This window comes from Gossypium raimondii, chromosome 13 (assembly GCF_025698545.1).
Source record: "Gossypium raimondii isolate GPD5lz chromosome 13, ASM2569854v1, whole genome shotgun sequence".
Classification (NCBI taxonomy): Eukaryota; Viridiplantae; Streptophyta; class Magnoliopsida; order Malvales; family Malvaceae; genus Gossypium; species Gossypium raimondii.
The window spans coordinates 1,036,038-1,047,453 of record NC_068577.1 but is presented as its reverse complement, the minus strand read 5'-3'; the positions used below and the strand labels follow the sequence as shown (position 1 = coordinate 1,047,453).

At 34.6% G+C, this 11,416-nt stretch overlaps 3 protein-coding genes across 3 annotated transcripts; 2 read left to right on the top strand and 1 right to left on the bottom strand.

Moving 5' to 3' along the window:
- Window positions 1-869: 869 nt before the first annotated feature.
- LOC105784502 (cytokinin dehydrogenase 6) lies at window positions 870-3,084 on the top strand. Its single transcript, XM_012610401.2, has 5 exons — window positions 870-1,620; window positions 1,708-1,835; window positions 1,919-2,179; window positions 2,261-2,523; window positions 2,617-3,084. Exons 1-5 carry the CDS (start codon window positions 1,029-1,031, stop codon window positions 2,939-2,941), a joined length of 1,569 nt encoding a protein of 522 aa, XP_012465855.1. The 5' UTR covers window positions 870-1,028; the 3' UTR covers window positions 2,942-3,084.
- Window positions 3,085-6,203: 3,119 nt separating this feature from the next.
- LOC105782148 (uncharacterized) lies at window positions 6,204-8,349 on the top strand. Its single transcript, XM_012606674.2, has 3 exons — window positions 6,204-6,406; window positions 6,489-6,791; window positions 8,162-8,349. Exons 1-3 carry the CDS (start codon window positions 6,276-6,278, stop codon window positions 8,241-8,243), a joined length of 516 nt encoding a protein of 171 aa, XP_012462128.1. The 5' UTR covers window positions 6,204-6,275; the 3' UTR covers window positions 8,244-8,349.
- Window positions 8,350-9,551: 1,202 nt separating this feature from the next.
- On the bottom strand, window positions 9,552-11,252 carry LOC105782146 (glutathione S-transferase U17). The gene is made up of 2 exons (XM_012606671.2): window positions 10,924-11,252; window positions 9,552-10,020 (listed from the first exon to the last, which is right to left on the bottom strand). The coding sequence occupies exons 1-2, from the start codon at window positions 11,245-11,247 to the stop codon at window positions 9,682-9,684; spliced, it is 663 nt and encodes a 220-aa protein (XP_012462125.1). The 5' UTR covers window positions 11,248-11,252; the 3' UTR covers window positions 9,552-9,681.
- Window positions 11,253-11,416: the final 164 nt, after the last annotated feature.

The following is an 11,416-nucleotide window of genomic DNA, read 5'->3' as shown; positions in this document are numbered from 1 at the left end:
ATCGCACATCTAAGTCATAAGAACAAGAGGATAAGTTAAAAGATGTAAAGTTGTTGGATACCAATACCAAGGCTTAGGTTGAGACAACAATTAGTAACAGCAGATTGCTGAGTGAAAGAATAATAAATAAATAAACCAATGGGGCCTTTCTGTGTCTCCCCTAAGCTGTCATCACCTCCTTCATTCCTTGCAATACGGCGGTCCAAATGAGGTCCCTACGTGACCAATCATATCAGCTTCAACCATAAAGCACACTTATAAGCACTTGAATTTCACGTGTCCTAGGGGCCCTGTCTTACCCTACTCCAAATCTCAAAATAGATACGTCAAAATGTCTACATTCTATCATCAAAGAAAGCTTAGCCAGGAATTTAAATTGAATTCGTGTAGTATTTATTGCGATTGTAGAGATAATAAATATTATTGTAATGAATATTAAAAATCGGAACATATTGTTCACAATATCATGTCTGAAATATCTTTCGCTTTTGGAACAAATCACTGTTAACTCACTGTATTTTTAGTATGAACACTTAATGCCACTAAGTTAAGAGCCAAGATTTCATGTTTGTCTTTGTTGAAAAGGTTGGGATTTTGGTTGCCACATGTTTAATTTAAATATCATCACTCTATTTAATAAAAATTAAGAAGTTGGTCCCTTTATTTTAATGTGTTAAGAATTAGATTAAGCTCTCGATTTTTGTAAAATACGAGAATTAAATTGTGACAAGTTAAAAAAGACCAAACTCTAAAATTTTGTAAAGTAGTTGCAACTATTGTAAAAAGTGATAAAAAGATTTGTGAAAATCTTTACTTCCATGGACTTTTTCTCTTTCAACTTGGCTTATGTGTGGGATGGCGTCTCTTACAAAAACAAAAGAACCCAAAAAGGAGAAATTGAAAGAAAATCCTATAACTCTCCCACCATAGAAGCCAGTCTTCATACGGATTCCAAATTATTATAAGTTGACTCAGCCACCCAACTCACCAAATTCTTCATTCCACAAATCTCCAAGAAAAAAAAAACTATGAAAAGAAACATGCTGTTCTTGAGAAGCTTCATGATCTTAGTCCTTAGCTGCATAGCCATTAAAATCAACCTTTGTTTTCCCAACATTCTGTCTTCATTAAAAACACTCCCCATTGATGGACATTTCAACTTTGAGCAACTTCACCATGCAGCTAAAGATTTTGGCAATAGGTATAGTTTCCTTCCTTTGGCTGTTCTACACCCCAACTCAGTTTCTGATATTGCCACCACAGTGAAGCATATTTGGCAGATGGGCCCTGGTTCAGACCTAACAGTTGCAGCTAGAGGTCATGGTCACTCACTTCAGGGTCAAGCACAAGCTCATGGTGGAATTGTCATCAATATGAAGTCACTCCAAGGCCTTAAAATGCAGTTTCATATTGGGAACTTACCTTATGTTGATGTCTCTGGTGGAGAGTTATGGATAAACATCCTGCGTGAAGGGCTTAAACATGGGTTAGCACCGAAGTCTTGGACGGATTATCTACATTTAACGGTTGGTGGTACGTTGTCAAATGCCGGGATCAGTGGACAGGCCTTTCGGCATGGACCGCAGATCAGTAATGTTCACCAATTGGAAGTTGTGACAGGTTTGTTTCAAGTAAAATTCAAGGAAAAAATGATATTAATTCAAGGACCTTATATGGTAACTGAGGATTAACTGTATTTGAATTCAGGGAAAGGAGAAGTGGTGACATGCTCGGGGAAACAGAACAGCGATCTGTTTCACGGCGTTCTCGGTGGACTCGGTCAGTTTGGCATCATAACACGGGCGAGAATATCATTGGAACCTGCACCGGAAATGGTAAAAACATCAATCATTAAGCTAAAAAGTCTTAAATTTAATTGAAAATCACATTTGTTGTGACTATTGTCCGACATTAACAGGTGAAATGGATTAGAGTATTGTACACAGATTTTGCCACATTTATTAGGGACCAAGAGGAATTAATATCTGGAGAAAGCACATTTGATTATGTTGAAGGATTTGTGATCATAAACAGGACTGGTCTGTTAAATAACTGGAGATCATCATTCAATCCACAAGATCCAGTGCAAGCTAGCAAATTCAAGTCAGATGGAAGAACTCTCTTTTGCCTAGAATTAGCAAAGTACTTCAATCGAGACGAAACCGCAGTTGTAAATCGGGTAAGACGCCCTTTCAACCATCAGTGGAAACAAAGAAACTGATACAAGGGGTATATTTATAGGTCTGTTTTTACCATGCAGGAAATTCATAGTTCATTATCTCAGTTAAACCATATACCATCAACACTCTTTGTATCGGAAGTTCCTTACATTGAGTTTCTAGACCGAGTTCATATTTCCGAGATCAAACTCCGGTCGAAAGGCTTATGGGAAGTTCCACATCCATGGCTTAATCTTCTTGTCCCAAGAAGTAAAATCCAAACATTTGCTCAACAAGTCTTTGGAAATATCCTTACAGACACCAGCAATGGCCCCATTCTCATCTACCCTGTTAATAAATCAAAGTAAACTTTCTTTTTTTTCACAAAAATTGAGCAAATTCATCAACATTCATGAGTTCTTTTCTTATTGATCATATTGTTGATCTTAATTTACAGGTGGGATAATAGAACATCAGTTGTGACACCAGATGAAGATGTTTTCTATTTAGTGGCATTCCTTTCATCTGCGGTACCTTCATCAACAGGAACTGATGGTTTAGACCACATATTAATTCAGAACAAAAGGATTTTAGAATTCTGCGAGATAGCTCGTCTCGGTGTAAAGCAATACCTGCCGCATTATTCGACGCAAGGAGAATGGAAAGCTCATTTCGGTTCGCGATGGGAAGTTTTTGTGCGGAGGAAATCGAGTTATGACCCCTTGGCAATACTTGCCCCTGGTCAAAGAATATTTCAAAAGGCAGTACCTTACTCACAATAACATCAAACGAAATAACATGGCAGCATGTAGGCAAAAATGTTTTTAGATTTTGCGTATAGTATTCAGTGCCTCTAAAATATTGTAAATATCATATGTTAATTATTGACTAAATGAAAACTACTAATGATTTATGACAAGCTTTACATGAATGGCTTTCGCTGATTATAATGGATCTTTCTAGTTCCCATGGAACTTTATTCATTTCACAAGTGGGGTTAAAAGAAGAATATTTTTGCAGTTCCACTTGGAACACAACATCAACCACTTAATAAAGCAATGTCTCCAGTTCCCATGGAACACTAAGGTCCGGTTCTTAGTCCAGTTGATGTTATATTTCCCTTTGTTGCAAGAAACTTACATTTACTTGCATGGCACTCAACTCTGGAACAGCCATTGGTGACTTTATGAGTCGATAAGAATAACTGAGAGTTTCCAACCAGAGAGTTATAATAAAAAAAAGCTTGCATTACATGCATCTAATTTAAGGGTACTGCTATATTTACATGCTGCAATTAGATTTGTTTAGGGGAGGTCAGATTCATGTAGAAATTTTCAAAGTGTCGTCCACCAAAATTAACAGACTCCTCAAAGGTGATTGGTATTATGCCCAAGGTGTCTCTGCTTAGTTTTATCTCTGAGTTTTGTCTCCCGACTTCTCCAAGGATTCACGAAGTGGGAACTTCTCATTGAGTTTGAATGCATGCCCTTATTTCCTTGGTAAATGAGACACTTTCACTCTATGAACCCTCGAAAGTTCTCAACGGAGTTGAGAGATAAAACCCAGGGATAAAAATAGAACACAGACACCCAGGCACAATTCCAAGCACGGTTGAGGGGTCTGTCAGCTCCCGGCAAACAGACTTCTCCAACTCCAACTTGTATATTAATTTCAGCCACTTTCACAACAAAACTAAGCACTTCTGATCAAAGAGTAAGCAATCTTAAAATGATGCTTTTCTTTAAATCATAGCAAGTATGTTCAAAAAGCAACAAAGGGATTTCTGCTAGCAAAAATTCATGTCTGATCAACAATTCTGACGCTTTTTTTCCCCATTTAATCAACCCGATATTCCTTCCATAACAACATAAATTTAAAATTAGCAAGCTTGAGATCTTAATAACCATAGCTTTTGTAACGATTCTTTTTCATTGTTAGCTCACCTCAAAATTGATGGGCCCTCATGCAAGTAAAAGCAAAATGGCCAAAGCCTAAATCGGTCAAATTTAGCATTCAGTTCGTAGCTATGCAAAGCTGAAAGTGCTGAGAAAAATATCCCCTATATTTCATCAACGAAAGAATGGACTGGCGTAGATTGATTTGGGAAGGAAGTTAATTTAGGCCCAATGTTGAGCGATGATGGCTTTGTGGATGCTAAGGTCCCCATTAACTTAGCAAGCCCGAATGTTAGCCCAAGAGTTTGGAACCCCCTTATTTGTGAAATTACCAACAAAGAGTTGTATCCTATTATGTTTGATTAGGGTCAGTTTTTTTTGTTCTTCTTTTTTTTGGTCAAGGCCAATTGAAGTTAAAAATAGATTTTGAGGCAGCAGATGGCCTATTGTTTAATCTCCTTCCTACGGCGTCCGTTGTCATATTTACTTTGCTGAATAAAAACTTTTTAAACAAGTTGATGGATATCGTTAAAGGCTAGTTGAAATTTCCATTCTATAACGGAGCATCCAATAATGATATTATGTCTGTTTTTTTTTTATCAAAAGTAAGTAAGTTACAACAAGTGACATCGTTATCTTTTAGGATAATCAGGATGAAGCGAAGGGTAAGTAACCTGGTTTGGAGAGGCTTCTTGTTTGCTAGCTTCTAGCTTGCAAAAAGAGCAAGTCACCAGGGCTGGAAACAATGGTCACGCTGCCAATAAGGTTGAAATCGTTAGACTTAAGGACATCAAGACTAAGAATCCAATGAAGGTCCCATTGATCAATGGATAGTGCTTTTTGGAGAGGAGGGGTTGAAGGGTTAAAGTAGGAGGGTACTCAAAGTGTTAGAGTTGACTTTTTTTATTTTTTAAATGAGATCATTTTTTATTTTCCAAATGATCCAAAGGGAACAAATAGTGAGAGTGATAAAAGACTTGGATTTCTAAGTATTGACGTTGTTAGTGTTAAGCCATAAAAGAATTCACTTAAAAATAGATGAGGAATTAAAATATTCAGGTCGATTCGTGAGGGGGAACCAAATCAAATTACTCTTGCAAAATGACAAGGGAAAAAGAGATGTTCTAGAGTTTCTCTATCAATTTGTGGCACCTTCCTAATGAGCAAGTCCTTAGTAGGGAGGCAACATTGCAGATTTTCCAAAGGAAGACAATTATCTTTCACAGGTGAATTCAATTTGTTAAGGTAATGATAAACACTTTTAATTGAAAAAAAGACCACTTAGGTTAAAGTTTCCAAACAATTATGTCAGTACCAACCTAAATAGAGATTGTCCTACTGAGAAGATCAGCTGCTCGGAGTGAATCCAGAAGAGTTAGAATCCTACTAAGATTTCGATTACATTTGTTGTAATTTAAGATAAAAGAGAATATAAAAATTCAAATCAACATGTTTGTTCTTGACAAGGAGAGAAGAATCAAGATTCTGAGATATCCAATAGTCAGATTATTTATATATTTTTGTATAACTTTTATAATTGACATGTATTTTTTATGATTTATATATATTTTAACGGTATATTTTATAGAAAAATATCAAGTGATATTTTTTTTATTGGCCACAATATGTCAAGCGGTGCTTTTTCATTGGACACAATACCCAACTTTTTCTTCAAGGTTTAATGAAAGAGGGGCCAAAAACCATAACTTTGGCTACTTTAAATACCAAATTGGAACCCAAAAAAATTTTAGGTACCAAAATAAAAATTAGTATATTTTAGGGGTCAAGTCGTAAATTAAGCCTAAAAATTTGTAAAAGGGTCAAATTTTGCTTTTAGACTCTGTACTTTGCATAAGTTGTGCATTTAGTTCTTGTATTTTTTTAATTGGTAAATTTTGGTCTTGACTGTAATATTTATTCTTTTTAAGATAATATCTAGAATTACTCATAACCCCTTATTGAATAATGTGATTCAATATAGTCGAATCAATATCCTCCTACATTAATAATAGTGCCGATGCAAATCGAGGTAAAACTGAATTAGAATTAACTTTTTGTAAAAGTGATTTAAGACAGAAAGCAGTGGAGTGAACCAGAACGACATCGTATAGTGGAACTCGTTTCAAGTGTTTTTTTAATGGTCGAAACTCGAAAGTGCTGCGTTTTGGGCAATCTTGTTACAGCGCCAGTTGTGGAGAAATTTTGGCAAAGAGAGTGCGAGATGTCTCTGGTAGATTATGCCTCCTCCTCAGACGACGACGTTTCAGACTCTGAACATGAACCACCACAACAACGCCATGAACCACCACCAGCTCCACCACCACGGCGTCCCCCTTCCCCGCCTAAAACCTTGTGAGCAAGCGTACCATTAAATTGATTTTTCAGGTATTTCATTTTTTAATTTGGCGCAACTTATAGTTGATTAAATTCGTAGGGAATCTGGATCGTCGGCAGTTCAAAAGCCAGAAACCCTAGAGAAACTCCCGGATGCTTCGATGCTTTTGAACTCTCCGACTGTACCATTAACGAGCGGAAACGACCACGCATCTGTGGTAGCGGCGGCGATGGCGGACAATTTGTCACGAAAACGTGACTCGAAGGGGATGATGGGATCAGGCTCCAGCAATAGCACGCCGCCGCTACGGAGGGCCAAACTTCCGAGAGCTACCTTACCTCATTCCAAGAGTGTTCCTGATACTGGAGGTGGCTCCCTTGTTCCTCCTCAACTCAGAGGAAGGTATAAATACTTCCATTTTGCTTTTGTTTCCTTTCTGCGATTTTTTAAACTTTTTTTTTTGGTTTGATTGAATTCATAATCTGCTTAAATTTTTGTGCAAGTTTTGGTAGCATTTGTGATTTAGGTTATGCAGACTGAGTCCTAACTCGGTATTGCAACTTACAGATTGCTGGCCGGTTCGAATATCCTCTGATTTGGTTAGTTTAGTGTCTGGAGGTTTATAGTTAGTTTAGGAAATGTATAAAAAGATTGTAGATTTCAATCCTAGAAAAACAAGAAACAATTTTAACCTCAAAACATGAAATTTCTGCTCAATTACTTGTTTAGATATCACAATTACTACTTTGCTTTAGGCCATGGCTGAAGATTTTAGGGTAATAGTACCATAGAAGTCCTTGCACTAGGAGCCCGAGTGCATTTTGTCATCTCTACTCAAAAAATGGGTAAATTCGTATATGTACCTTAGATCAAAGAGTAAGTGGTCCTTCTGTTAAAAATGCATCCATTTTTGTTATTAAAAATTGATCCTATATATCAACATGAGGTACACGTGTCGCTCTTTGGTTAGTTTGTTAGCTATGCCAGCTTTTAATAATAGAAATGGATAAAATTTTTAACAAAAATGATCAGTTTGCTTTTTTATCTAATATACAAGGACTATTTTGCCCATTTTTTGAGTAGAGGGGCAAAATGCAATCTAACACCTAGTACAGGGGCCTCTATGATATTTTTACCAAGTTTTTAGCTACGAGTCAAATATAAATTGCTTATTGTGTAAATCAAGTTATTTTACTTTGCTAGCTGAAAGTCTCTCTCTTTCGAAGTCATACAGCATCACTGAGAAAAAACATTAGGTAGCATTTGAGAACTTGGGTTCTAAAAATAATGTAATTTGTGTGATGGAACACACATAAATGTAACACTTGTAACTATTTCTTATATTCATGGATTTGTTAGATACCTATTTGGTAGTGGATTTGAAATTCATGTTTTTATACATTTAAAATATATAATCATATTGTATCTCATCTAATTTATACATAATGAGTTCTTGCCAGCCAAATGGCCCAAATCTTGATTTATGTTTCTATTAAGGTCTTAATAACAAGAATTTGAAGATCATACAGCTTTGTTCTTATGCCTCAAGTAGCAAAACATTGTGCTTTCAAAGTGAAAACAAAAAGGTTTCTTCTTTTGCTTTACAAACCAACTATTTTCTTTGCATTCTATTCTGCCAGAAATTGGTACATTTCCTAATGGACCTTGAACCCTTTGTTTAATATCTGGACTTTCTTGCCAAACCATTCATATCTACCTGGATTTGTAGTGTTGCATTTGTTGTTAATGATTTGCTGTTCAATTTGTGGCAGGAGTAATGTGGTCACTGAAGATATCAGTAAGCTATTCATCAACAGACATGTCGCCACACAGCCCAAAGGACCTGAAAATTAGTAATAGTTTATTTCCTCCTCGAGGTATTGCTTTTTATAGTAGCTGAAAACAGATTGATATATCGAGGATTTTGATCTTGTATTAATATAAAGAGTCTTTTTGCTCATTCCTGGATTCTCTAGTTTGGCTGACCGCCGAAGGCATGTAGTGGGTTCGTAGTGTCCTGTTTGCAGTATTAATTGGTGAAAGTGGCTAACTATTCATATTAACATTAGTTGTTACGATAGGATTTTTTTTTTTTTATGATAACTTGACAAGCCTTGGGAAAGACGGGTTTGAATGCCTTGCCACTCCACTTATTGTCTTACTATGAAATCAGTTTGCTGCAGAATTTTACTTGCATTCTAACATTTGGCATTGGAATTATTAGGGTAAAAGTACCATGTAGGCTCTTGTACTGGAAGTTGGATTGCATTTTGCACCCTTCACCTAAAAAATGGGCAAATTAGGTCTTATACATTAGATCAAAGAGCAAATTGATCATTTGGTTAAAAATTGGTCATTGTATGTTAAGAATGAGGTATACATGGCACATCACGTATAATTGTCTAGTTATTATGTCAGCATTTAGCATTGCTAGTTTTTAACAGTAGAAATAGATGAAATTTTTACTAGAAATGACTAATTTGAATGTACAAAGATTAATTTACCTATTTTTTAAATAAAAAATGTAATCCAACTCTTAAAATAGAGGTGGTAAACTATTAGTGTAAGATTAAGATTGGTAAGAGATTGCTGTTGATTTGCTGGAAAATAAAGGTGTCAACAATTCCTCTTCAACCCTAAGTACTATAGGTTAACGAATAGGGTTCATTATACATTATAGTTGGATCTTTTCACCTATTAAAGTAGTAGAAAATTGTATTTTAAAATAATTAATAAATATTAGGAAATTGCACTCAATGTCCCTAAACTATTTAGTTAGTTTATATTTTGATTTCTTAATTTAAAAAATTACAAAACGATTATTGAATTATTTGGAAGCTTTCATTTAAGTTATTAGATTATCAAAATTGTTGTTATATGGCTTTCTTTATTTACACGTTTACATCAATCGAAAGTTTTCTTTCGCTAATTTGAAAAATGTACAAAATGATCATTAAATTGTTGCTTGGAGCTCACTAGTCGAATTTAAAAAAAATTAATAGCGCAGTGATTTAAATAAAACTTTCAAAAGGTTGGGTAATTTAAATGAAAATTTTTGAATAATTTAGTGATATTTTTAATTTTTTAGTGACTAAAACGTGAATTTACTAATAATTTAATAAATTTGAGTGTAGTTTATCTCTGAAATTGAAAGAGGTAACCTTGAAATCTAAAAAGATTAATCTTCATAGATAGAAAAACAAAGTGGTACAAGTTAAAGGAGATAGAAAGAACACTTTCCGAATTTTTGTATATATCCTATCAATCAATTTGGGGTTGGTGAACCTTTCTTCTAGATCTTGGCTTTAAGCTTCAAACCAAAACCAGCAAGCTTGGCAACACCGGACAAAACATCTTTCACTGCCTCATGGGAGGAGAACCTAGCACCCCATTCAAGCAAGCAAGGAGCTTGGGAAAGCAGCTGGGTCTCAGTACACTTGTCGATGACTTTAATCCACTCAAACACACTGCCGATTACAATGTCCAAGTACCCAATATTATCCCCACCAAAGAAAGCTTTCCCTTTGCTCAACTTTTCTAACATCACCACCCCTTCTTCCACTTCTGCCATTGATGCCCTTTTAGTTTCTTCTGATCCACTAACCACTGCTCTTTTTAAAGCAGGGAAAAACTATATCACAACAAAAAACAATGGAACAACAAGCTTTGGTTCAATGTGTCAATTAATATATAAATTTTGATTTTGTGTAATTATATACAAGAAACTTGAATTGCGGTTCATATGTTTATATAAAACTTTGATTTTAATTCAATTGTGCACATTTAAAGAAATGAATACATACTGGATTAATATAATTGCTTGTGCATGCAATATATCAACGTAAAATAGTGTTGATTCGGTAATATTGTCAATGATTTGTGAAAATTGAAACAAATTAAAATTTCATGCATATAATCACGTAATCAAAATTGACGTATGACATTATACATCAAATCAAAGTTTATGTATAGTTTTGATATTTATCCCAAAAAACATATAATATATGTTGTTATTGCTTGAGGTGGCTCCTACATTTTCTTTGAAAATTTGTATTAAATAAATGAATATTAATAGTGTAATTTAAATAAATTTTTACAATAAAATTAGTAATTTTCTTTATTTTATGTTAATATATTTTATATAATATTATTATAAATTTAAATAAGTTGAGATAATGTTACTTTCAAATTAATTTACTTTTTGACTTTAAACAAAAGCTTTTATCTTCAATCAATTTTTTCTCTTTCTAGCTTATTATATATTTTTTCATCAAAATTTCACTTTTGTGTTTAGAAATCATTTTATACAGTAATTACATATTAAAAATGAAATAAAAATCTAAAAGAAATTAAAATTATCATGATCATTTACGTATAATTGAGATATTTCATTATTTTTCTCTAGTTTTCTATTATTTTCCTCGAGAATCATCAATTACAAAAGCAATCAAATAATTATCAAACGAATATCAACAAAGTTAAAAGTAAAAATCACAAAATAACTATGAACTATGGTGTAATATCACATACAAACCTTGTCGTCGACATAGGTAGCCCAAAATCGAGCATCGGCACGTTCATAGGCATCACAAGGAAGAATGGAAGGTCCAGAGCTCCAAACCTCATCAATGTACTCAACAATGATCAGAGATTCACAAATAGGCTTATTATCACCATGAATAAGGACCGGAATCCTTTTGAAAACAGGGTTTGAGTCGAGAAGAAGCTCGCTTTTGGATTCTAAAAAATTCTCTTCTAAGTACTCGTAATTTACAGATTTTAGGTGAAGTGCAATTCTCACCCTCGTTGAAAATGGACTTGCCCATGTGCCCAACACCTTCACTTCACCCTCACTCATCTTCTTTTCTCTATGTATATTGTCAACTGCTCAGTTTCAAGGTCTCAATGGCCAATGGAAATATATAGACACCTTGAGACAGATTTGCCAGACTGGTTACAACTCTTATAATGCATGCGATATTATTATACTTTACACGGAAGTTGTGAAATTAGTCTTTGTATTTTTC